General features: G+C 53.9%; 1 protein-coding gene and 1 long non-coding RNA gene across 8 annotated transcripts in view; both read right to left on the bottom strand.

Moving 5' to 3' along the window:
• Positions 1-23,697, bottom strand: part of ZNF516 (zinc finger protein 516) — a 130,379-nt gene that overhangs the window by 55,065 nt on the left and 51,617 nt on the right. For all 7 annotated transcript variants that reach the window (XM_058691792.1, XM_058691793.1, XM_058691795.1 and 4 more), the window contains exon 2: positions 20,680-22,618. In XM_058691792.1, the coding sequence (XP_058547775.1) occupies positions 20,680-22,441 (1,762 nt within the window). In that variant the 5' untranslated portion in view covers positions 22,442-22,618. The remainder of the gene's footprint in view (positions 1-20,679; positions 22,619-23,697) is intronic.
• LOC131489895 (uncharacterized) lies at positions 14,888-17,978 on the bottom strand. The gene is made up of 2 exons (XR_009250806.1): positions 15,475-17,978; positions 14,888-15,350 (listed from the first exon to the last, which is right to left on the bottom strand). It is a non-coding gene; the product is annotated as an uncharacterized LOC131489895 (long non-coding RNA).

Here is a 23,697-nt window from a genome sequence, read left to right as displayed (position 1 = left end):
ACACATGCAAGGGGGGGGGTTTTCAATACTCATTTCAGTTTCCACGACCAACGAGGTCAGTTTGCAAATGAGTCAATAATCTACTGGCAGGAACCTTCATCAACAACTGGAAACTAAATTCACTGATTTATACTAACAGAGTAAACGGGCTCCAACAGGATAGCCTTCCACACCGACCGGGGGACGATTCTGAGCGAAAGGTCACCTTCCAGCACGACACATTGAATGGCCGCATCTCACCGACAGGGAAGAAAAGAGTCCTGGAACAGACCGGTGCTAACTCGGGAATGAAACTCACTCCACAGGAAGACATCTCAGGAAGGGACTAAGATTGTCCTAGCTGGACACCACATTTCAGTCCTGCTGGAGGCGGCCAGTTCTGCAGGAAGAGTGTGTTCTTGGGCATCACACAGCAGGGAGAACCGCACCGCGCCTGCCCTGTGTAGACAGAGCCCCTGACACAGCCCCCCAGCCCCTGCCCTGCCTCCATGCGTCTGTCCTCGGGCACAGCCAACCTGGGACGATGCGCCTGTTTTAGACGACATCAAAAGCCATCAGTTTCCCTATTAATAACCAAGGACAAGATCTGTAAACTGTCCAAATTTATGGTTTGGGGGTTCGGGGGTTTTTAGTCAAATATTTAATCCTGTTTCAAATCACAAAACTTACTCCAAGCCCAAACGCCAGCTTAGAACACTGCAGTTCAGATTCTTCCGTAAGCTTCCCAAAACAGAAACCACCAGCTCACGGACACTTCCCATTCAGACTTCATCTGAAACATGTGAATATCTGAGCGGTAAACATAAGACCCTCTTTAATTTTTTTTTTTTTTTTTTTTAATGTTTTTTATTTATTTTTGGGACAGAGAGAGACAGAGCATGAACGGGGGAGGGGCAGAGAGAGAGGGAGACACAGAATCGGAAACAGGCTCCAGGCTCCGAGCCATCAGCCCAGAGCCTGACGCGGGGCTCGAACTCACGGACCACGAGATCGTGACCTGGCTGAAGTCGGACGCTTAACTGACTGCGCCACCCAGGCGCCCCCATAAGACCCTCTTTAATAACTGCACGCCTGGACCTCTGTTGTGATGGAGACTAAGGTCTAAAGTCTCATATGAACTATAACTTTCTAACTTTCTTGTTGGCAAAAAAAAAAAAAAATCATTACCTTTGAAAACACATTTCCCTCCTCTTCTTAAATACTGCCTCTTTCCTGTGTGGATTCTAGATTTACAAATATAAAAATACACACACACACACACACACACACACACACACACACACACACTCCCCTTCACTTTTACACTTTCCCTCCTCCAAATTAAATGGGGGCGCTTCACCCTCAATTACAGGTGCCGTGAACATGCAAACAAAAAGGAAAGAAAAACGAAGGCAGGAATCTCGCGCCGTTCTTACGCTTGGCAAACAGAGCCCAAAAGACCCGAATAAGTAACTCCGAGAACCCAGGGTCAGGACGGTCTGTGATACAGAGAAATAAACAGATTTTCCCAACACTCCTCAGCTTGCAACCATTTGATGGAACGTGGCAAATGCTCTCCAGGAGACGCCTTTGAACTCTGAGTGCTTCTCCTCGGGGACAAGTACTACGCGGTTCTTCTGGTCCCCATTTCCAGCTTCAAAGAGCAGGCTCTCTCTCCCTCGTCCCCACACGGGCACCGATCTCAGGGCACGATTGTAGCCTGCAACCGTTTCCTCTACACCCCTAGCCCTTTCAAAGTTTTATTAACCCATGAAAATGTAGAAACCAAAGCCATGAGGGTGACCCCAGGAACTTATGAAACTTTTAAAATCTGAAAACTCTTCTGTCTTGACCCAATTTGAAAACATTCACAACTCTTGTCTCTCCCGAGCGTATCTACAATCCGTGCATCAATCTCTCCAGCACATGCTTTGTTGAAATATTTAAAGAGGTGCATAAGCCGGTGACAATTTCATTATCTCAGGCAATCACCTTAAGTGATCCTTCATGGAAACCTGCTGGCTCACAATTTATTTGGGATTTGTCTACTTACAGCCAAGAAGTAATAAAACTTGAAAGGACTTTTTTTTTTTCTCCCTTTTTTGATGTAATTAATTATATTAACTCGGTAGCCTTCAATTAGAAAAACTACTGCCTTAAAAAGTTTCTTCTTATTCCTAAAAAATTTCACAGTTCCTTTTGCAGAATTACTGATGTCACTGATTTTCTGCGTAAGTGTCAGAAATTCCTAAGTCAGTATTTACATCACCTCAACCTGGGAAGAGGAGTGATATTTAAATATATAGAAGACAAAAGAGTGCTCACCTATTTTTTTAGATTTTTTTTTTTTAACATTTAGTTTTGAGAGTGAAAGAGACAGAGTGTGAGCAGGGGAGAGGCAGAGAAAGGGGGAGACACAGAATCCGAAGCAGGCTCCAGGCTCCGAGCTGGAGCACAGCGCCTGACGTGGTGCTCAAACTCAGGAACTGTGAGATCATGACCCGAGCCAAAGTCAGACGCTTGACTGACTGAGCCACCCAGGAGCCCCTATTAAACATGAAACCCTACAGCTTTGCCAGTTATCAAGATGCAGAACAGCCTAGCAAATACAACCGTGAATTCTTAAAATCAAATTATAAGCAGCTTGTTGATAAAATAAACATGGCCGTAAAGCACGGTACTTTTAAATTGCCCTTTCTCAATGCTTTTGTGGGGGAATCCCCAACATTTCACTAGTGGCCAAGGCATCTTTCACTAAGGGTAACTCACCCAGATCACTGACTAAAATAAGCTGAGCTAAGACATAAAATCAAAAACAGGAAGAAAAAAAAAAAAAAGATTGGGTTTCTCGGATTCACCCTACATGTGAAAAAAAAATTAAGATGGAAACAAAAATCTTTCAGCAATAGCTTCATTTTAAATGCAATTAACCTCTACTTTCCCCTTGGAAACCTTTAATACAATGCTAAAAGCAAGAGAAAAAAGTCCAATCGCTTTAGAACATATAAAGGATTCAGCTGTAAAACTGGTTAATGGCAGAAGGACGTTGCTAGCAGGTGAGGACAGTAGCGCCCTCTGCTGGACATGAACATAGCCACGCACACACTCGGGGGCAGCCGGACGTGTGAGCGCTGCGGAGAAGGGTGAGGACCCGGGAGACCCCGCTTCCTCCAGCCGGCGATGGAGTCCAGCTGGAGCCAGCGGCCGCTCGGACGCGGTGCCACGTGGATGTCCCACAGCCTCGCCAATAAAGCGCGTCCTCTGGGAGAAGCCGTCGCTAAGTGACAGCCTCTAGGTCCTGCGAGCCCCGCCCCCGGAACGCCAGAGAGGCGCTGCATCTCGGCTTTCTGAGACCCTGGGGGAGTCGACTGTCCCGAAGTGCACCTTAGGCTATACACACGGGGTCATGAGGCAGTCAGTTCGAAGAAGGTCCGTAAAACCATTATCCTCCAGATGTGCGCAGGTTGTATGTCCACACAGCACAGGCAGGGTACGAATGTGCTAAATGCACGTGAAGACTGCAGACAAAGGAGACGCCTAGAAAGGTACAGCAGAACCAAAATACCAACCCCAATCACCTCTGGGCAGCGACAGCACCTCCTCCTTCCTTATCCGCATCCTGCACAATGACTAAACTCCACGTACTACAACGGTACCTAAGTGCCCACAAGAACACGCACAGCGAAAGTACCGGTCGTCTCCCAAACACGGACCTTTCCACGTCCGTTCCTTGCCCGAGGGCCGGGGACTCACCGCCGTGTACTGGACACGGTGGACAAGTGAGTCGGGGAAGGTCAACCCAGCCAGGCACCCGGGGCCCAGGACGGTCCCTGCGTTTGCACAGGCGCTTTCTTAGGTCACGTGTTCCTACTCCCCCGCCCCCACGCCGCGCCGGGCTGGAACGGAAGCCCGCCGGGGATGCGTGTTCGAGGCCTCGGCGCACCCGCCTCGACCCGCCCCGTGTACCAGCCCACCGCGCTTCTGCTTCTGCGTGGCATCTCACACCTGAGATCCAGAAAGGCGGCCTGCTGAGCCGGGAACATCCGGAAAGTGCCAGGCACAGCAGGGAGCCCGGCACTCTGAAGTCAGGGGCAAGTGCCTTTCGCACTTGTGTGAGTGTCCGACACGCTCCTCTGGGGCCTACGTGACGGGGGCAAGGGGGTTACGTTACTGCACGGAAAACCCCAGATGCCTGCACAGATATTCTAAATCTGACACATGATCAAAAGAAGTCGGCCACAAAATCAATTCCTGTGCCTATAAAGTCTGTGCTTCCCACACCTGACAATGTGGGCGGGGGGCGGGGTTATACCTCCCGAATGCACCTTATGTTCTTGTCTTTAAAAGATACTTATAAGCTAGTTATTCAAAAATAAAAATGCGTTTTATCAGAAAATTTCACACTCAGCGGTTAAGCTCCCAGGCTAGTCCACAAATGCCATCATGCACCACGAAAGCGCCAAAGGTAACTGAGCTTTTACAGACCGCAATCTTTTGGAAACACGAATACCAGGCTTGTTTCACACGTCTTGAATGCAGGGGTGATCGCCTAAAAGGAGACCAGCAGAAGAGAACCAAGAAGCTTCCTGTGAACGCCTGTAGCTGACCTGAGCACCTGTACACGGACCCTTTCTGATAATTCCCTGCTAATCGAACAGTTCGGGCTCCCTTTTCACAGACCAACAGGCAGCAGCCACGGACTCTCACGTGCACCATCCGTGTTCAGGGACGACAACAGATTCAGAAACGTTCAAGAAAGGAAGGCAGTTTAGAAGGAGTTCAGGAAAGGGAGCTGGAGACTCAGCCTGAGGTGACGTTCAGGTCGTCCTCAACCCTGAAAGACACAGGAGGGACCACAGGCGTCCCAGCAGCGCAGCTCTGGTCCAGCCACTGCCTCCCGGCCACCCCGCGCAGACAGCCTGGCCCCACGTCCAGGCAGGAGGTCAGGGTCACCTGCGTCGGGGTGGAAGAGGCAGGTCACACGGCCCTGGGCGTTACCCTGGGCTGTCAGGCTCCACCGTGCCTCAGGACTCCACGGAAGCCAGTTTGAGCCCCTGGGAGTTCTCACTTCGTGGACCTGCCACCCAGGTCCCTCCCTCCGCCCTCGGGAGAACCTTCTGGACAACACAGGAGCTGGCCCGAAGGACGCCCTGGGCACACGAGGTCCACGCTCTGCACTGCTGGTGTCTTCACAGCAGCCGAGGCAGATGGCACAGGAGGGACAGGCAAACGACACCTCCGATCTAACAGGGTCCCGAGCGTACTTTCTCGTTGTGGTTTCTTTCACTTTACTGGCAATAAAAAAGCACGTGCGGTGCCAGAGAACAGACATTTTTCAAAGAGAAGAAGAGTTTTCCATAGGGAGAAGTTTCCAGAGATCTTAGTTCCATGCTGGGTCTGGCCCCCAAGTCACCACGGGCTCTCCTAGGTCGTGCATGATCAAATTGTCGAACTTTGACCATTTCAAGGCAGAGATTTTTTTTTAATCTTGAAGGTTAAGTAATACACCGGACTATCCGCGATTATTATTGTTAGTTTAGGTAAAACTATGGCTACGTGAGCGATTTAAATAGGGCCTAGGCCACACGGAAGTCAGTGGCCCGAGAGAGGTCATGACAGAGCAGGAGGCGCCCCGTCCCCACCGTGCTGAGAGGTGCCGTCCTCCCGCAGGCCTGTGTCCCAGCGTCTCCACTGGGAGGAAAGGGGTGAAACCCCGAGCTCCCCGCCCAGCTGGGCCCTGACCGTCCATTAACGCGTCGGCCTGTGGGGACCGCACAGGGGCAGGGCCGAACCTGAGATGTGTGACGTGACAGGGAGCCACTGTTCTCGGAAACCCGGGAATCAGAGATTCAGTGCAACGGTTAAAATGAGCACGATCTCGAATCAAAGTAACCAGTTGGGAGGCAGTTCGAAGACTGCAGGAGCCGCGGGGTGGGGGGAGAACCGGGAGCCCCAGCAGGCAGACCAGGCAGGCGCCCGCTGAGCGTGACCCCGCGGGACACGGCCTCACACGCCCTGTAAGCGACAAGACAGGACAAGTCGTGTGTTGGCAGGGGATACCGCTCACCTCCGAAAGGCATTCAGGTGAAGTGAGGACTTTCCGCCCACGCACGAAGGCCTTATCTCCAAGGAACATCAGGCTCCAGAACCTTCCATCTCAATTACAGACCCACCTTTTAAAATACACTTTCGATCTCTTTGCCTAGTCTGTGCAGCTGGAACAGGAGGAGCCCACGGTTTCCACAGTGCTTTCATCCGCGCCGTGGAATCTACTGCGAATGGGCCGGTATTTCTTCCCAGCTCGACGCCAGACAGCTAGCTCCCGAGGAAGGGCGATTTCCCGTGGGTGTTTTCTCACACGCGTTTACTTAGTATTTGTTTAAACCAAAACTAAGGAAGGACAGATCACACAGACAAACTCCACGCGGAGCCAGAAGAAATCCGTCCACCACGTGAACCACACCACACCCGACTTCCTAACACTACTTTGGGGGAGCCAGAGTGGATCGTGGACCACATCCTATTATTTGCGAAAATCACAGCCTAGAGATCATGGACCGCTGTGATCATGAAGCGTCTCTCCAGATCTCAAGTACGATCTGAATAAAAGATTCTCGGGTCCCTTTTTACCTTGAATTAATGGGAGAGGCCCACGCACGTGACCTAGGTTTCAGAGGTCAGGGCTCCGATCATACCGGGTTTGCCCATGTCCCCCTGGGGTCAGGGAAAGGCTGCGGCCCCCCAGGTCACCCCCAAGGATCCCGAAATCCCCAGGGACACCAGCAGAGCCATGGCACCGAGACGGCACCCACAAAATTGCAAACAAGACAGAACTTTCCAGTCTGATGACTAACACCGGAGCCAAAGAGGCGCTGTCTGCAGCATTATCCCTCAGGGCGTCGGATACTGGAAGGAAACGTCAACCGTCGAGGTTCCTTCACCCCGCACGACGCACCCAAACAGAACAGGGCACCCTGATTCACAAAGCGGTGCACAACTGTGTTAGAAAACTGCTACGTTGCTTTTCTTTCTTATCAAGCACACAGACTGAGGCTACTTTTCACTCGCTCTTGAATCGCTTCGTCTACAATCGCTGTTCTGACCCTCAGGAGCACCAATACATGTGCTTCAATTATCAGCAAGTGTGAACTGTAGAACGAGAGCAAACGCCACCACAAGGTCCCCTCCTCTTCCTCGGCTAACCATTCTTGGAACGCTCGCTGGCGGGAGGTAGCCAGCAACCCCTGGCTGGTAGTACGCGCCCGAGAGCCGCTCAGCAGGCTTGAACCGGCCAACCAGCAGGCCTGGACCCAAGACTAGACTTCTCCTGCCTGCATGGGAGTAGCAACGCGCCCGGGGAGATTCACCAGAGACGCTCTGCAGGCGAAATACGGGACTATCCAGGTAACCCGAGTTTCAGACAAAGGACAAATAATTTTTCGCACAGGCAGGTCTCAAATACCGCATGGGACACACACATGCTAAAAAACAGTTTGCATTCATCGCTTATCTCAAACCCAAACTTAACAGGTGTCTTCCCTTTTCACTTACTAAATCTGGCCGCTCTGACTTGTTCTTATCTGAAGCACATTATTCGAATGAATTACTTCAAATGAAGCACAGTGTGAGTCAGACACACGGCCCAAAGCGCGTGTAAAAGCGGACGTAAACAAACAAATACTACGTGTGAAGAGAAAAATGATTTGTCATTTACGTGCAGGATCATTAACTCTCTGGGAAGAGTAGAATGCATTCAGAGGTTAACAGAGGAGAAGCCGTTACCTTCAAAAGACGCGACCCACGGGCACTCAACGACAGTCTGCAGCGGGCGGGGGCCTCTGGGATCCCCCGGACTCCCAGGTCCCACGCGTGCAAGCGGGGACCCACCTGCAGCACCCATTGACGGTGGTCCAGCATCCTCCCTGGGCGGGCTGCAGACCCGTCACCCCTGCGCCCCGGCTCGGGGCCCCGCTGCGGGTGGGGGGGCTTTGGGGCACAGCTCGGCTGCAAAGGGGAGGGTCGGGGCCCCCCGGGAGCCAGAGAGAGAAGGGGCACAGCTTGAGGACGCACAGAGCACGACCCTGTTCCCTCCTCCTGGAAGCCTCTTCCCTGCCTCCCCTCCCCACCTGAACAACAGCACGAGCACTGACCGGGGACTCACGTCTCGGCTTCCACACCATTACTGGTACAATCTTGAGAAAAAGAAATTTAGCTTTCTCAAGGTCTCAGTCAATTAGATTGAACCTCTAATCCTCAGAGACTAACACCTACACCTACCGGGTTACGACCAAGGTTTACCAAGCCTCACAACGCTTGGGTGAGGACGTGGGCCTGGGGATGTCCCCGCACGGTAAGGCTGCTACTTCAAGTCTGTAGAATCAAGACTGATGACTGGGCGTGTTGGAAAAACACGAGAGCGATGTGGGAAAAAGTTAAAAATACCTCACAGGATCCGTCAACAGTTCCACGGGGACTAAGCCACTGGAATAAAGCAAACTAGACTTAGTGAATGAAAACATTTGAACAGTGGGGTAGGGAATGTCTTTCTAAGTCACGTGTAAAAGCCATAAAGGAAAAAATGAACAGTTCTGGGGCGCCTGGGTGGCTCAGTCGGTTGGGCGTCTGACTTCAGCTCAGGTCATGATCCCACCGTTCGTGGGTTCGAGCCCCGCGCCGGGCTCTGTGCTGACAGCTCAGAGCCCGGAGCCCGCTTCAGAGTCTGTGTCTCCCTCTCTCTCTGCCCCTCCCCCGCTCATGCTTTGTCTCACTCTGTTTCTCAAAAATAGATAAATGTAAAAAAAAAAAAAAAAAATGAACCTTCTTCTTCTTTCAGATGAGCAGCCGTCGAAAGTTCGTAATTCCCAGCATGACTGCACGTGTTCACGGGCTGCTGGTGGGTATGAGGGTTATCACAACCTACCTGGCTGCATCCACGGAAACAGAAAACGTGCAAACCCCCCAGACCGGCAATGTCACTCAAGAAGTTGGTCTCGAAGATCTCCTAAGTGGTCTCAATGATCTATGTTACCAGCAACTTTCCTGCAGCACTATCTGTCATGAAACAGCCTGAACATCCATCAACGGGCAAATCAATTCGATCGTGCTCCACTCTGAGGCAGTTCAACGGCAAGGCAGAGACACTCTGTCAACGCAGAGGAGTTCCAAGACATGTCATTAGATGGAAAACAAGCATCAGAACAAAACAAGTAGGATAGGCTTATCAGGTAGCTCAACAAGAAAAGTCTACGTGTGCCTACCCACCAACGGGTGTGAGTACACGCAAAAGGCCTGCAGAGGACAAAACAGAAGTCGCTGTGGTAGCGGACGCAGGCGAGGGAGAGGCAGTCGAGGAGGACGGTCTGTCTGTGCGCGGAGGGCCTGGACTGCTGGCAGTCGGCGTGTGTTCGTGGAAGAAAGACCCCTGCGGGATTTCTGCAGAAGAACGGAATCCTCAAATCAGCAACCTGAGCACAGCGCGGTCCGGGCCCTGCGACGTCCCTGCTCCACCTCCCACCGCCGTCCCCACGAGGGACGCAGGGCCAGGAGGCAGCCTCGGGAGAAGGGACAGCCTGGGGAGGGTGGGGTGAGCAGTCCCAAGGCAAGAGAACTGGGTCCAGGAGCCCTAAGTTGCCCTGGAAGGCCCTCCTCCACCACCAAGGGCACCGGAAGGAGCTGAGACGTGACAAGTTCACACGGCCGCCAGGGCTCTCCCTGCAGGAGGCTCACGGGACACTCTGCTCCTGGAGCTCCTGTGGCCAACGGCCACGGTCTGGGATTCCGTCTCTGGCCTTGGGACAGAAAAAAGAAGGCAAGGACAGGTGTCCTCTGAGACCAGACCTACAGCCACGTGGGTCCACTGCCCCCCAACGTCATCAGTTACCCCTGCTAGGTATTTGGGGTTCCATGATGCCCTGGATCCCGCACTGCCCTTCACCCGTCTGACTGGAGGAGGAGGGAGGGGACAGCACGGGGGCTGAACATTTAAGGGGACACAATGACCAGTGGCCGGCTGCGTGGGCGGGTGGCGCCGGATGAGTGGGTGACGGGAAGCCACGGCCAGTGCGTCACCTCCACCCACACGCGCTGTGCCAGCTCACAGGTGCGGGCCAGCTCCGAAAAGTCTTCCAAACAGCCACAGCAGCCCCCGCCCCCATCGGATCTTAAAGTTCAAAGGAAAAGATCTTTAACTCAAGAAGGGTGGGGGAAGAGAGAGAGAGCGAGAAATTCTGACCTAGAATGGAAAAGAAGTGTTCAGAACAGGGGCTATTTAGAAGGCCGGAGGCTCCAACGTCTGCCAAGTGCCGTCCAGCTTGGGAGGCAGTCCTGCAGAAGCGATTTTATCTATTCACAACTAACGCGCAAGCATGATGCCCTTTTGTAACTGGGGTTTCAAAACAATATCAAGAATTTGTTTCTAAGTGGTGTGTAGGCTTATCGCCATGGAAACTGCAGACACTCTGCACACAACCTGTCCAGAACCTTCTTCGCGTTCAGAGTCCCCAAAATCTCCCATCGGAACTCCGTCATTCCTTTAATACCGAAAATTCAGGAACTTGGGCGGTCGTCTTCCGGTGACACACGGGACTGCTCTTTGAGGCTCTCGTGGATTCTTCTCCAGCAGTTAAGGATGTTTACGATAAAAACAGCTTTTAAGGGTCTGTGCCTCGTCTCAACCTCACGGCCCTCCCCTACTGTACTTCATCATTTCAGGAAATACAGCGCCTGATGTTTCTTTAAGATGGAAATTTTCAATCCACTCCACTACTGTCAATTTCTAACGGAATACCAAAGTAAGCAGTATACATCATATCCCATGAATTGTGTAGTGGTCAATTTCTTAAAAACCAATAATATGACAGACGAGTCACGGTGGCAGCCCGAAGTGGAAAATGGAAACGATCGTTTCACTCTCACAAACCATGTTCTCCAGGTGTCCGGGCCAACTATCGAGCTATCCCAACAGCACTCTCCCTGGACTCACCCACCCGAGTTCACGGGCAGGAACAACCTGGTTTCCCGACTTCCAAGGAAGGGTGGCTCCCAAGTGTTACATTCAGACAAAGACAGAATGTTCTATAGGATGGCCGGCTCAGCAAAGGGTGCCGCTCGATTATCACTTTAGAGGAGGTATTTCCATAACCCAAGAGAATGTTAAATAAAAACGATAATCACAGTCAACGTGGAACAGTTTATTCACCGTGCCGAAAGTAATTCTTCTGTAGTCGGAAGAGACAACAGGAGTAATGCTCAGATCCGGCTCGCTTCTCCAAGAACGCATTTGGCAGCCTGCAGTCGGCCCAAATGTCTTACTAATCTGTGAAAATACTTCTCTCGAGTCAACGTCTGCCTTTGTAAATAAAACAGGAGGCGAGGCATCCTTCAAACGGACAGGACCAGGCCGACCGCTTACCGAATCAGGTAAAACTCCAGTCGTGACACTACGACCTCCTAAGCCTTTATCTGGAGAAGTGGACACCTCACGTTTTACTTCTAGTAAAAGGCAGATCTAAAGCCGCAATCTGTCTGAATATGCACAGACTATGCAAATTACGTATGGAAACCGTGTGTGCAAATACCGATCCTATCAGCAGCGTACCAAGGTTTCACCAAGAACCGGCCTCAGATTAGGTCCGGCATACAGGAAATTAAGAAACGTCAAAAAGAAAAAAAACAACTCAACTTATAAATGAAACGTTAAGAATCCATGCCAAAGATGAGCACACAACTAAAACGCTTACCAAATAAAAGCTAAACGCTTGAAGAAAGAGAGTCTAAACTCACTGAATAATTCAGTGTGCCCACCACGCACAGGCCCACCAAGCAGAATGCAAACCAGGCAGCGGCCACGGGGCGATGAGGTCCTCCCCGAGCATGTTGATGACCTGGGTTCCATGATGGGACAGGAGGGCCCTGCCCGTCTCAGGCCACATGGGTGAGCAGCGTCTTGACCAGTGGCCGCCAGCGCTCACGGGACTGTCCTTGGAGGGGCCAGGCCCAGGGCGCCATGCCCACCACCTGTGCTGAGGGGCAGTTGCCAGGGACCTGACGCAGGGAGGCGGGAAGCACAGGGTGACCTCAGTCACTGCTTCCCAAGCCGCCGGGCAAGAGCTGTGCCGGGTCTGGGGCGGCACGGCTGTGTGTGTGTGTGTGTGTGTGTGTGTGTGTGTGTGTGTGTGTGTCCGTCCTCGGGCGCTGGGTACCGGGCAGGCCCAGCCCACTTCCGCTCCCTGCGCACATCAGTGACGCTCTGGAAGCAGGCTGGACAGCAGCCTGGACAGCAGCCTGGGAGGGGAGGGCCGGAGTCCCGAGAAAGGCAACTTCCAAGTCGTGATCCCAAGAGTCACACTGGCCAGAAGGACCACAGAAGTAGCAAACTCCTGCTCTCCCAGGAGGCCTCAGGGCTGGGTCACGTCCGCACGGTTCTCTCCACTTAAAACGCCCCGAGGCGCACGTTTGTGGGAACACTCGCTCTCAGCCGAGCCTTCACCGTGGTCGGTCCAGGCCGCCGTCACAGGTAGCAGGACACGCGGCAGCCGGTAAGCACGGTGCACCGTGCGACATCCCCCCTACGGGACACGGGTCTCAGCGTGGCTCCCTGCAAGCCCAAGGTGGGCCTCATGCGTCCCAGCGTGGCCACCAGCCACCACTCAAGTCACAGATGCCACGGGGCGGGCAGGACCAACAAGACACAACACCTGCCCTCAACGAGATCACGACTCGGTGACAGACACCGACGCGGGGACACGGTGTGGCACAAGACAAACCCCAGGAGACCACAACAGACGCACACATTCCAGGCCCAGGGTGGTCCCTCTGCCGGAAGGGACGTGCGCGGGCTCCAGGGTGGCCCAGCAGGGAGGACGGGCCTGGAGCCGCGATGGCAGGGAGGAGCTTTGAGGACCTAGGGCACACTCGGGCCACACGGAGGGCAGGCGGGGGTTCCGGACAAGGTGCGGCAGGGGACCGGGGCGGCGGGTCAAGGCCACGGCTGTGGTCGGGGCTGAACTCTCCCACCTGCTCCCAGACAGCACCTGTGCCTGCAGCAAGCGCCCGGTAACGGTGCGAACAGGCGGATGCAGTCACAGGGGCCACATCACGGCTGCAGCAGGGGTGCTGCAATCACACCCGCGGCGGGTGTGCAAATACAGCAGGAACGCGTGGCGCCTGTCCAGGGCGCTCAGAGGTAGGCGGCATTTTCCCGGCGACGCCACGCCAGGAAGCGCCGCGGTCCCCCCACTCACCAGGTGAACAGGGCTGCCCGGGAACCACCCCCGGTTCGCAAACACTGATCCGGAAACAAAATCCGCGCGGCCCGCTCTACGGATGCCTCGGAACTGGGATCCGTCCACGCCTTTGCATGTGCCACCCCGTCCGGGCCGGAGCGAGAACACCCAACTGACTTCTCTCCGTCCCCCAGGGGATGGATCTCGCCTACAGCGAGGGGCCCTGACGTTCCAAGTCAGGAGTCACATGCTCAAGTCTGAACTGGAGGACACCCAGGGCTCCTCTGCATGACAAGACGGCAAAGGCAACACCGACACCCCAGCCGGCATCACCCACCCCGCAGACGGGGGAGGACTCAACCTAGCAGGGCAGGACCGAAGCATCAGAACTTAGGACGTGATGCAGAGGCAGAAAAGGCGGAAAAGCTGTTGCGTATCAGCAAGCCTCTACGGGCACAGCGCGTGTGTTTTTATGGGAACGTGGGAACGTCACTAATCCCAGCTTTAGGGGTCGCCCACTCGGCCTCTTCAAGCAGGCTCCCAAGTGACAGACCGAAGCCAGCACCCGCCACGAAGAACACAGCGGGCTGCCTCCACCTCGACCCGCCCACGGGGCCAGCCTCAGTGTCCCCTGGGGCTCCAGAGCCCCGGACGGGGAGACCACACACTCAGGGGGCCGAAGGCAGACAACTCACTGCTCCTCCGCACAAGAGGTAAGTTACAGCCTGGCATCCGGGCTCACGTGCCCTCCCGTGCCAGCCAGGCCGCCTTCCCAGGACACACCACGCGGCTCCGGGCAAACTAGGGCACTTCCTTGTACCTCAGTTTCCTTCCTGATAACAGGGGGACAGACTAAACACCTCTCAGTTCCCCCCAGATCTAAACTCCTGGGATCCTACCTTGCGTCAAAAAACAAGACCGGGAGATAAAATCAAGCGTTTGAATTATGCTAACAAACCCAAATTCCTGCGCGGTGTTGGGTTTTACTGTAACGGGGAACGTGCATCCCGTTGGCGTGTCTCTCCGTGACAGGAAGAAAATCCCAGAGTGTAATCTCGAGTCTGACGCCTTTCGCGGTCAGACTGCAAAATTCATTCCGCAAGGTCCGGGAATGCAGCATTATACTCAAGCAAATGTTAGTACGCAGGCCAAGCACAGATATCAATGATCGAAGAATAAAAATACAATAAAACATACCTAGCAAACACTATTGTCATCGTAATCCAGTTGTCCTCCAATGACTGAGAAAGCACCCCGATTTCATAGGAGGGTTTCCAACTCGTAACAAATTCCTCCGTGTTCGGCATCACGTAAGACCACGAAGAGAACCGTTACCACTCACACGTTTAATCTGCTAGGCATTTTCGGGCTCTCTTCTGTAATCCGGAAGAGACCGGTCTGCAGCTCTGTGCAGACGGGAGTCTCCCTCTCACCAGACCCCACCCTGGTGTTCACACCAGGTGGAAACAAAGCCTCAGGAGAAGCCACACTGGGCCTGGCACCGGCCGTACAGCGGAGAGCAGCTCGCACTTTACAGCTTGGCACGTGACACCAATGTCACAGCTGCACTTCCTGCACGGTCAGCGGCCAGCTTGTGGACATTTATTAGAGATTTCGGAAAATGACCTCCGGGTTGCCAGAGTGATGGAGAAACTGAGCAAAGCAAGAATGAATGGACCGCCTGGTGACTGCATTGATTTTTACTTTTAGCGACCCCACCAGCTCGTCTGGAATAGATCGCCCCCAGACCCCCGAGACCCCCTCAGGATTACTGCTCCCTGCATCCACCCGTCAAAGATCTGACTCTTGGATGACACCGTCCCCAGATGAGCTTGCTTTCCTTCCCCTCCGCCCCAGTAAACCGCATCTTGTCAGGTCCCGTCTACACTTGGGGTTTCCCCTGGCCTCCCCTCCCTGATCCACAACCCCTTGATCTGCTCCATCCTGTTCAGCCTCTTGCTGCGGCCAAGGCTGGCGTCCCGCGTGAAGACAGAAGTCCCTCCCATCACCGAATCTGTGTCGGAGACCAGACCGTGCGGGGCTGCCACGTGGGTCCCGGCTTCGCCGCTGGGGACGCACATCTCAAGCGGATGTGGCCAGGAGCACGGTGGGAACAGAGCGTTCCGTGAGAGTTCCTTCTGCTCTACCCTGAAGCAAAGTCTCAGTCAGCAGTATTACAAGCTGCCCGTCTCAGCAGGTGCAGCCGCCGGGGGCAAAGAGCCCTCCCCAGCAGACCCCCGCAGCCACAGCGACGTCTGCCAGCTATATTCACCTTAAATCCCGTTACAACGGGTGGACATGGGGTGGACGTATACAAACGTTTCTTCCTAGGCTGTTCCGATGACCGTCTGTGCTCTAATAAACGGAGAAGTGTGGCTGTCTAACCTCTCTGCCAGCTGCATAACCCAGGCAGCCACCCCCCCCACCCACCCACCAGGGCACAGTCAGGGACCGCCAGCCAGTCCCCCGCACATGCGCAACTAACGCATGTTAGTTAGAAGACCAGGGATCATCCTTCAATTATGATGGAAGTAAGATGAGCCCTCACATCCGAGACCATTGGCCTGGAGAGGGGACATAAGCAGAGGAAGCGAGGCAAATGGGGGCTTTCTGAAGTCAATGTGTCTTGTCCTTTAATTATCTTTCCTTTCCTTGGCTATCTTGCTTAATTCTGGAAACTCTCTCCTTAATTCTTCAAGCCGCGTATAACACCGCAGCACCTGTTCTAGGAACCTATTCCGCCGCGCAGTTGAGCAGGGTTTGACATCTGTGTCGATCACAAACAAATATCTGTGATTTCACAGGACTTCATCTAACACATGGGGCTTTGCGATCAATTAAAAAGTTCTATACAGGGAACACGCTCACGAGATCACGGATCTGATGTGACAGGAGACTTTAGAACAACAAGAACTGGTCAAAACCTGGGTAGCCACGTAAGTTCTAACAGAAACAATATACAAATAAAAGGTAGGAAGGACCCGGGCTCCTCAGTGTTTTGCCTGAAGGCAGGTCCAGATACACGTGATGGCCCAAGACTAGGCAGGGCCACCCAAGGGTGCTTCTCACAACAGCACAGTCTGGAACCAAACCCTTCAAGACACGCTCGCCCAGGGTCCATCATTCCTAAATGACCCCCCATGCTTCCTGGGCAGAATTCTGCTTTGGCTTATTTACTTGTGAAAGAACACCCCCCGTCCTCATGATGGCCTCGAAGCGCCCTCACTCTGCTCTGGGTTTGGAAATGTTCGTTTTTATAAACATGCGTTACAGGTCCTTTCAATGTTCCTCTTCCCTAATTTAAAGGTTTCATTTTTTTTTGTGAGCTCCAAATGTGTACTTTCTATCAGCGTCATGTCACTTTCCCCATGGACGATTAAATCTAGCTTGGTCACGTATTTTAGATTTGGCTGAATTTTATTCACTACTTTGCCCTTCCATTTTGGTCAGCACTGAGGGCTGCTGGAACGCAGTTTTCTGGGGAAATTAAGGTAATGTGACAATCAGAGCTTTCCACACAAGTACACAGCAACATTGAACAAAGAACGTGTCATGAGAAAAAGGTTTCCTTGGGGCACCTGGGTGGCTCAGTCAGTTAAGTAGCCAACTTTGGCTCAGGTCATGATCTTGCGGTTCGTGAGTTTGAGCCCCACATCGGGGTTTATGCTGAGAGCTCAGAGCCTGGAGGCTGTTTCAGATTCTGTCTCTCTCTCTCTCTCTTTCTCTCTCTCTCTCACTGCCCCTCTGCCACTTATGCTCTGTCTCCCTCTCTCAAAAATAAACGTTTAAAAAAAATAAAAAAATAAAAAAGGTTTCCTTTGATTAATCTGATAGTGGAAAGTTTCTCTAGATCCAGGAGCAGCATTCGAATCCATTCCTGAATGTCAACAAATCTTTGGGTAAAATCATGGCACAAGGGGGACTTTCCAAGAAGCATCACAAAAATAGGAACCCTAACGGTGAACTCTGCTGCCACCAGGAGCCAGGTTCACTCTCACAGGAACTACTGTGGTCTTTTTTGTGATCGCTTCCCACACGTTTCCTCTCGGGCTTGTAGCCAGGCATCCCGTCTAAGTTCTGGGAGAATCTAAAGTTGCCTACGTGTTTAAAGATCGAAGTAATCCTTTCGTCACAGTGATGACGAGCGTTTTCCACAGTTGCACACATCTTCTCACAAAAGAAAGGCAGGCTGCAGATCGAAACAGAGAATTCAAAACACCCATTTGCCTCTCAAGGTCCTTAGCCAAACCCTGCAGATGAGAGTTTGTGAGCAGTAAAGGCAGGTCGCTCCTCAAAGAGCATCTAGGAAGCAGCGGTGTAATGACCAGGCCAGACCAGTAGGGGCCTGCTGAGACTAGACGGTCTGGGGTTTCAGGAGGAAAGATCCTGTCCTTTTGGGGCACAACAGGTACCACCTGCAGACCCACAACGTTCTTGAACACTTCACGCCACGGCCACGACGTGAACTCCTTCGCCACTTTCTCAATAAACAGTCGACCTGAACTCAACTAGGATATGCAGACTTGTTGCAGAACCCTTTAATTAATCTACTCTCTCGAAAAACAGATCACATGGGGACTCTGCGTGGCTCAGTCCCTTAAACGTCCAACTCTTGCTCTCGGCTCAGGTCGTGACCTCCTGGTTCCTGACATCGAGCCCCATGTCGGGCTCTGCGCTGACAGCACGGAGCCTGCTTGGGATCCTCTCTCTCCCTCGCTCTCTGCCCCTCCCCCACCTGCATGCATGCATGCTCTCTCTTAAAATAAACTTTAAAAAAATGAGTCACAGTCGGTTGAGCGTCCGACTTCGGCTCAGGTCACGATCTCGCGGTCCGTGAGTTCGAGCCCCACGTCAGGCTCTGGGCTGACGGCTCGGAGCCTGGAGCCTGTTTCCGATTCTGTGTCTCCCTCTCTCTCTGCCCCTCCCCCGTTCATGCTCTGTCTCTCTCTGTCTCAAAAATAAATAAACGTTAAAAAAAAAAAAAAAAAACGAGTCACATATAGAAACTATACATAACCTCATTAAGATGTAAATTATAATCTTAAAAGTTTAAAAAATCTGAGATGAAAAAACAGTAAGGTCCAATTTAAAGTTCAGCCAACGGGGCACCTGGGTGGCTCAGCCCGTTAAGCGTCCGACTCCAGCTCAGGTCATGATCTCATGGTTCGTGAGTTGGAGCCCCGCGTCGGGCTCTGTGCTGACAGCTCAGAGCCTGGAGCCTGCTTGGGATTCTATGTCTCCTTCTCTCTCTGTCCCTCCCCCTCTCGTACTGTCTCTCTGTCTCAAAAAATAAATTAAACATTAAAAACATAAAAAACATCAAAAAAACTTAAAGTGAAAATCATTTGATCTTTCCAACGCTGTAATTTCCAAAGAACTATTGAATTAGCGTATCGTTAATCATTCGACTACCACTACAATAGGTGAGGGAAAGGTTCAAGAGCTTTTTTGAAAATTAAAGATAATTGTCTTCAAAGTGAAAAGAAAAAGGATTTAGTCCTAACCTAGTATTTTATCCAGTGTGTTCCAAAAAACAGTCCTAGTGTTATCGGAATACAATCAGTGAAGCCCATAGTTACCACAACTTTTTAAAGAGGAAAACCCAGGGGCGCCTGGGTGGCTCAGTCGGTTAAGCGTCCGACTTCGGCTCAGGTCATGATCTCACGGTCCGTGGGTTCGAGCCCCACGTCGGGCTCTGTGCTGACAGCTCAGAGCCTGGAGCCCGTTTCAGATTCTGTGTCTCCCTCTCTCTCTGCCCCTCCCCTGTTCATGCTCTGTCTCTCTCTGTCTCAAAAATAAATAAATGTTAAACAAAAAAAAAAAAATTAAAAAAAAAATTAAAAATAAAGAGGAAAACCCAGAATTAAGCTTCAAAACTGCCAACCGAAGGTCGCAACAGGGGTCACCAGGTTGCACAAGACAAACGGTAAGAAGAATTCTAAGCTCACAGAATGAGCTCTGCGTTTTCGGAGACTTCTGCTCCTTCCCACAGGTTAATGAGTAAGAAATGAGACAGGAAACGAGGCTCGGTGCACAATGTGTTATTGTCCGTTTATCTGCGCGTCCACTCCCCATGCCCACGTGTGTGCAGAGTCGACACAGGCTCTTCACTGGATTGGAGAAACTTCTTTCTACGCTTTTTCTGACTCAATATAATTTGGCTGTAATTTGGCTGTAGTCGACTCTCGTATGATACGCTGTATAAACCTACAATAAACCCTGTTCCAAAGAACTGCCTAATCCCTAATAAGGAAAAGATGACAGATGTGTGTTTTGTTTTGGAAAAATGCACAAGGGTCGTTCTCCTCACCACAGACTATAAACAGCCCTGCTGAGGCACTGGGGTTTTCTATGTCCCTGGCCTTTCAGGTAAAAGCAACATCTGCGAACCCGTTTCCAGGGAGAAGGGAAAAACAGTCCTGGTTACGCAGAGAGCGTTACACGTTCTATAACTGAAACATCACCTTCCACTAGAAAGTGCCCAAAACAAAACAAAACAAATGAATACGATATCTGAATGCTTAAGATTTATAAAAAGTAGGGAAACGATGAAAACAAAGTGGGCCAAGCATCTTTAAATATTTACATAGCTGCTATTTGGAAAGTAATCTGTTCCAATGAGCCGTCTCTAAACCCACAGGGTTACTTGAATCCAAGGAGATTAATTAGAACTGCACACCAATTTGAAGGTACTCCTTTACTCACTGTCTGGTGGTGCAAAGGAGAAAAGCGGAGGCAAGCGTGTGTGGGCGTGTGCGCACGCGCATGCCCCACGGGGAAGGGAACAGGCCCCGGGAGTAAAGGGAAAGAGAAGGGCCCACCTTGGAGGTGTCCCATCACTGCTCTTTGCTCAGAAAGGGCCGATGCCCCAGAGGGACATTAATTCAACAGGCCAAAGCCGTTCGTTAAAGCAAGGACATACAGGCAGCTGGCAAGAAAGGAGGCAGATGTGGAGCTGACGGGCACCTGGGTCTGCACCCACCTGCCGAGCTCCAAGTATATACTGGCCACATGGTACCTGGGTGTGGGGCCACCTGGGTACAAGGCTACCTGGGCAAGGGCTATCGAAGAACAGGGTTACCTGGGCACAGGGTCACCTAGGTGGGGGACCACCTGGGTCTGGGAAACCAGGACCCCAAGGTGCAAGGCTGAGCAGTGACTACCTGGGCCCGGGGTCACCGGGCGGCCAGGACCACCTGGGCCTGGACCTCCTGCACTGAGGGCTGGCGTCGGAGGCCCACCTGAGCCTGCACTCTCCAGGCACGTGTTACCTGGACACCGGGCCTCCCCGGATTCAGGGACACTTTGGGAAGGTCTACCTAGGCACAGGGCACCTTGGGCCTGGGATATCCGGACATGGGGCCACCCGGGGGGCGGGGCTGCCTGAGCCCGGACTACTTGGGCAGGAGTCTGGCAGGTCGAGGGGTATCCGGCCCGCACTGCAGGGGCCCAGGCGCCTGGGCGCGCGCGTGCTCACCTGGAGCAGGGTCGACCGCACTGTCCTCTCCGCTCTCGTCCGCAGCCTCGTCGGCCAGGCCCGAGCCCGGGGAGTCGGCGGCGGCACCACAGGCCGAGCCCGGGCTGCTGGGCTGCGAGGCCGAGTCGCCCTCGCTGAGCGAGCCGCAGCGCGCACGGGGCGCGCGCTCCCCGGGGCCGTCGCGGTCCCTGCGCGCGCGGCGGTGCACCCGGGAGTGCAGCACCATCTGGTGGTACGTGCGGAAGATCTTGCCGCACTCGAAGCACTCGGAGGACTTGCCGTGGCCGGCGGGGACGGCGGCGCGGCGGCTGGGGCGCGCGGCCGGCCGGGCGTCCAGGGGCCCGGGCGCGGGGTCCCCGGGCGCGCCCGCCCGCTTGCGCGGGGGCCCCTGCGCGCCCGCCTCCGGCTCGCGCTTGCGCTTCTCCTGGCTCACCAGGATGTACTCGCGCCGCTCCTTGTCGAAGGCCACGTCCCCGGCCAGCGCCTCGTCCCACGCGCCGTACTTGAGGTACTCGGCCGGCTCGGCCACCTTGCCCCGGGTGGCCAGCTGCCAGGCCTGGTAGCTGTTGACCGGGTCCAGCTCGGCCACGCGCCGCCCGGCCTGCCCGCGGGCGGGCGCGCCGGCCACCGTGGGCCGCAGGTTCAGGCACTGAAGGAAGAGCTGCTGGGAGTCCGGGGGGCCGCCCTGCACCACGGCGCCCTCCCCGGCCGGAGCCCGCGTCCGACCGGCCTCCACCCGGCGGTGGATGGCGTTGTGCGCGTTCAAGCTGTCCAGGTTTGTAAACAGGTTCCCGCACTTGGTGCAGACTTCGTAGAGGGACAGGCCAGCCACGATCGTCTCCTCCTGCACCACGTTGTTGATGGTGGCGACGGGGTCCAGCTCGCCCCTGGGCTTGTTCTTGCTCCCCGTCTTGGGGCCGTGCGCCTTCATGTGGTTCTTGAGGAACCACGGCTCTTTGAATCTCCGGCCACAGATGTGGCAGCCGTGGTCGAAGGAGCCTCTGTGCTTCTTCATGTGAGCCTTCAGGAACCAGGTCTGGCTGAAGGCCTGGCCGCACACCTCGCAGGGGAACTCCCCGGGGGTCAGCTCGGGCTTGCCGTGCTCCGCGTCCGCCTCGGCACCGCTGGGCACCTGCGCGGTGATGTGGTCCTTCTCGATGTGGCTCAGCAGGGACTCCTCCCGGAGGGTCACGTAGCTGCACAGCCGGCACCGGAAGGGCTTGTGAGCCTGGTGCACGTGGTTCTCCAGGTCCTTCCTGTGCTCAAACTTGCACTTGCAGAAGGAGCACTGGGCTGCGGCCTGGCCCTCCCCCGGGGCGCCCGCGGCGCCCTCCGCCTCCCTCTTGCTGCTCCTCAGCAGGATCTTGCTGTTGTCCACCTGGGTGGCCCCGTTCAGGATCCTGTTGCAGGCGGAGGTGCTCTTCGTGGGGCTGGTGCACCCATCCAGGCCCTCAGACACCCGCAGCTCGCCAGCCTCCGGCTCGTGGCCCTGGACCAGCGTGCCTGTGCGGTGGCTGCGAATGTGGATCTTCAGGTTGCCCTTCTGCGAGGCCCTGTGGTCGCAGTAGGGACACTTGTAGGGCTTCTCCCCCGTGTGCTTGCGCATGTGCTGTGAGAGGGAGCTCTGGAAGGGGAAGCTTTTGCCACAGATGCAGCAGCTGTGGCTCATGGCCTTGTCCCCGTCCACCTCGGGGCTCCTGCTGGCCCTGCCGGGGCTCGAGCCCCTCCTCAGCTCCACCTCGGCCTCTCGGCTGCGATCCATCTCCGCGACAGGGGCTCCCCAGCAGGGGCGGGCACGGCTTTCTGTCGCACAGGCCTGCCAGACGCCGTCTTATCTCTCCATTTTCCGACGGGGCCTTGGCTTCCCGGCTGCAGAGACGCACCTCCCAGGACGACGTGCGTCTCCTACCTGGAAAGCATGGCGGGCGGCAGAGAGCACCTGCAACACAAGAGACACGGAGATCTTAGGAACACGGTTTCCCACGTGAGCAGGGACCCAGTAACATCCTCGGGGAGCGACGGGCGGACTCCTTCAAGATACCAATCCAGTCCAGGTTAAAGGAGACGCCAACAGAAATTCAAATCCACGTACAAGCAGCTGCTTTGCTCTCAAAGACCAAAAGTTTAAAGAAAAAAAAATTTTTTTTGAGATTTATTTTTGAGAGAGACCGAGTACAAGCAGGAGAGGGGCAGAGGGAGAGGGAGACACAGAAATCCGAAGCAGGCTCCAGGCTCCGAGCCGTCGGCACAGAGCCCGACAGGGGCCTCAAACCCATGAACCATGAGATCGTGACCTTAGCCGAAGTCGGACACTTAACCGACTGAGCCACCCAGGTGCCCCTCAAAAACCAGTAGTTAAACAACTACTGACAATGATTGTGTGAATCACTAAAATAAATAATTGCTGGGGTGCCTGGGTGGCTCAGTCGGTTAAGCGTCCGACTCTGGGTTTTAGCTCAGGTCATGATCTCTCAGTTTTGTGAGTTCGAGTCCCACGTCGGGGTCTGTGCTGACGGTGTGGAGCTTGTTTGGGATTCTCTCTCTCTCTCTCTCTCTCTCTCTCTGCCTCTCCCCCACTCTCACTGTCTCAGTCTCTCTCCAAATAGGTAAATAAACCAAAAAAAAAAAAAAATTAATAAATACTTGTAAATGACTTCATGCTAAAATAATTTTCTCCAGAAGATACCAGATCTTTAAAGAGAGACTCAGGTGCATGAAGCTGTAGGCAGTGTGAGGAACACAGACCACAGACCCAAGCAGGGTGGGCAGGGATGGGGGCCCAGGGGAGAGGACCAGGGAGGGGGGTTAGAGAGGACCCAGAGGCACAGCTGGTGCCCGGGACAAGTGAGCCGCAAGGGCAGTGGCGGTTCACACCTACACGTACTGCTGCGTTCAGATGTCGGGGAAACGAGTCTTCAGCTAAGAGCACAGGTGATTTAGTGAGAGAGAGGCGACCAGGGGCAGAACAGAACCCTGGGCTCACGCAAGGTCTGTGCTCAGGACCAGACACTTCGTGGT

The sequence above is a fragment of the Neofelis nebulosa genome, chromosome 11 (genome assembly GCF_028018385.1).
Source record: "Neofelis nebulosa isolate mNeoNeb1 chromosome 11, mNeoNeb1.pri, whole genome shotgun sequence".
Lineage (NCBI taxonomy): Eukaryota > Metazoa > Chordata > Mammalia > Carnivora > Felidae > Neofelis > Neofelis nebulosa.
The sequence above is the reverse complement of the archived record's forward strand: the minus strand, read 5'-3'. Positions and strand labels throughout refer to the sequence as shown.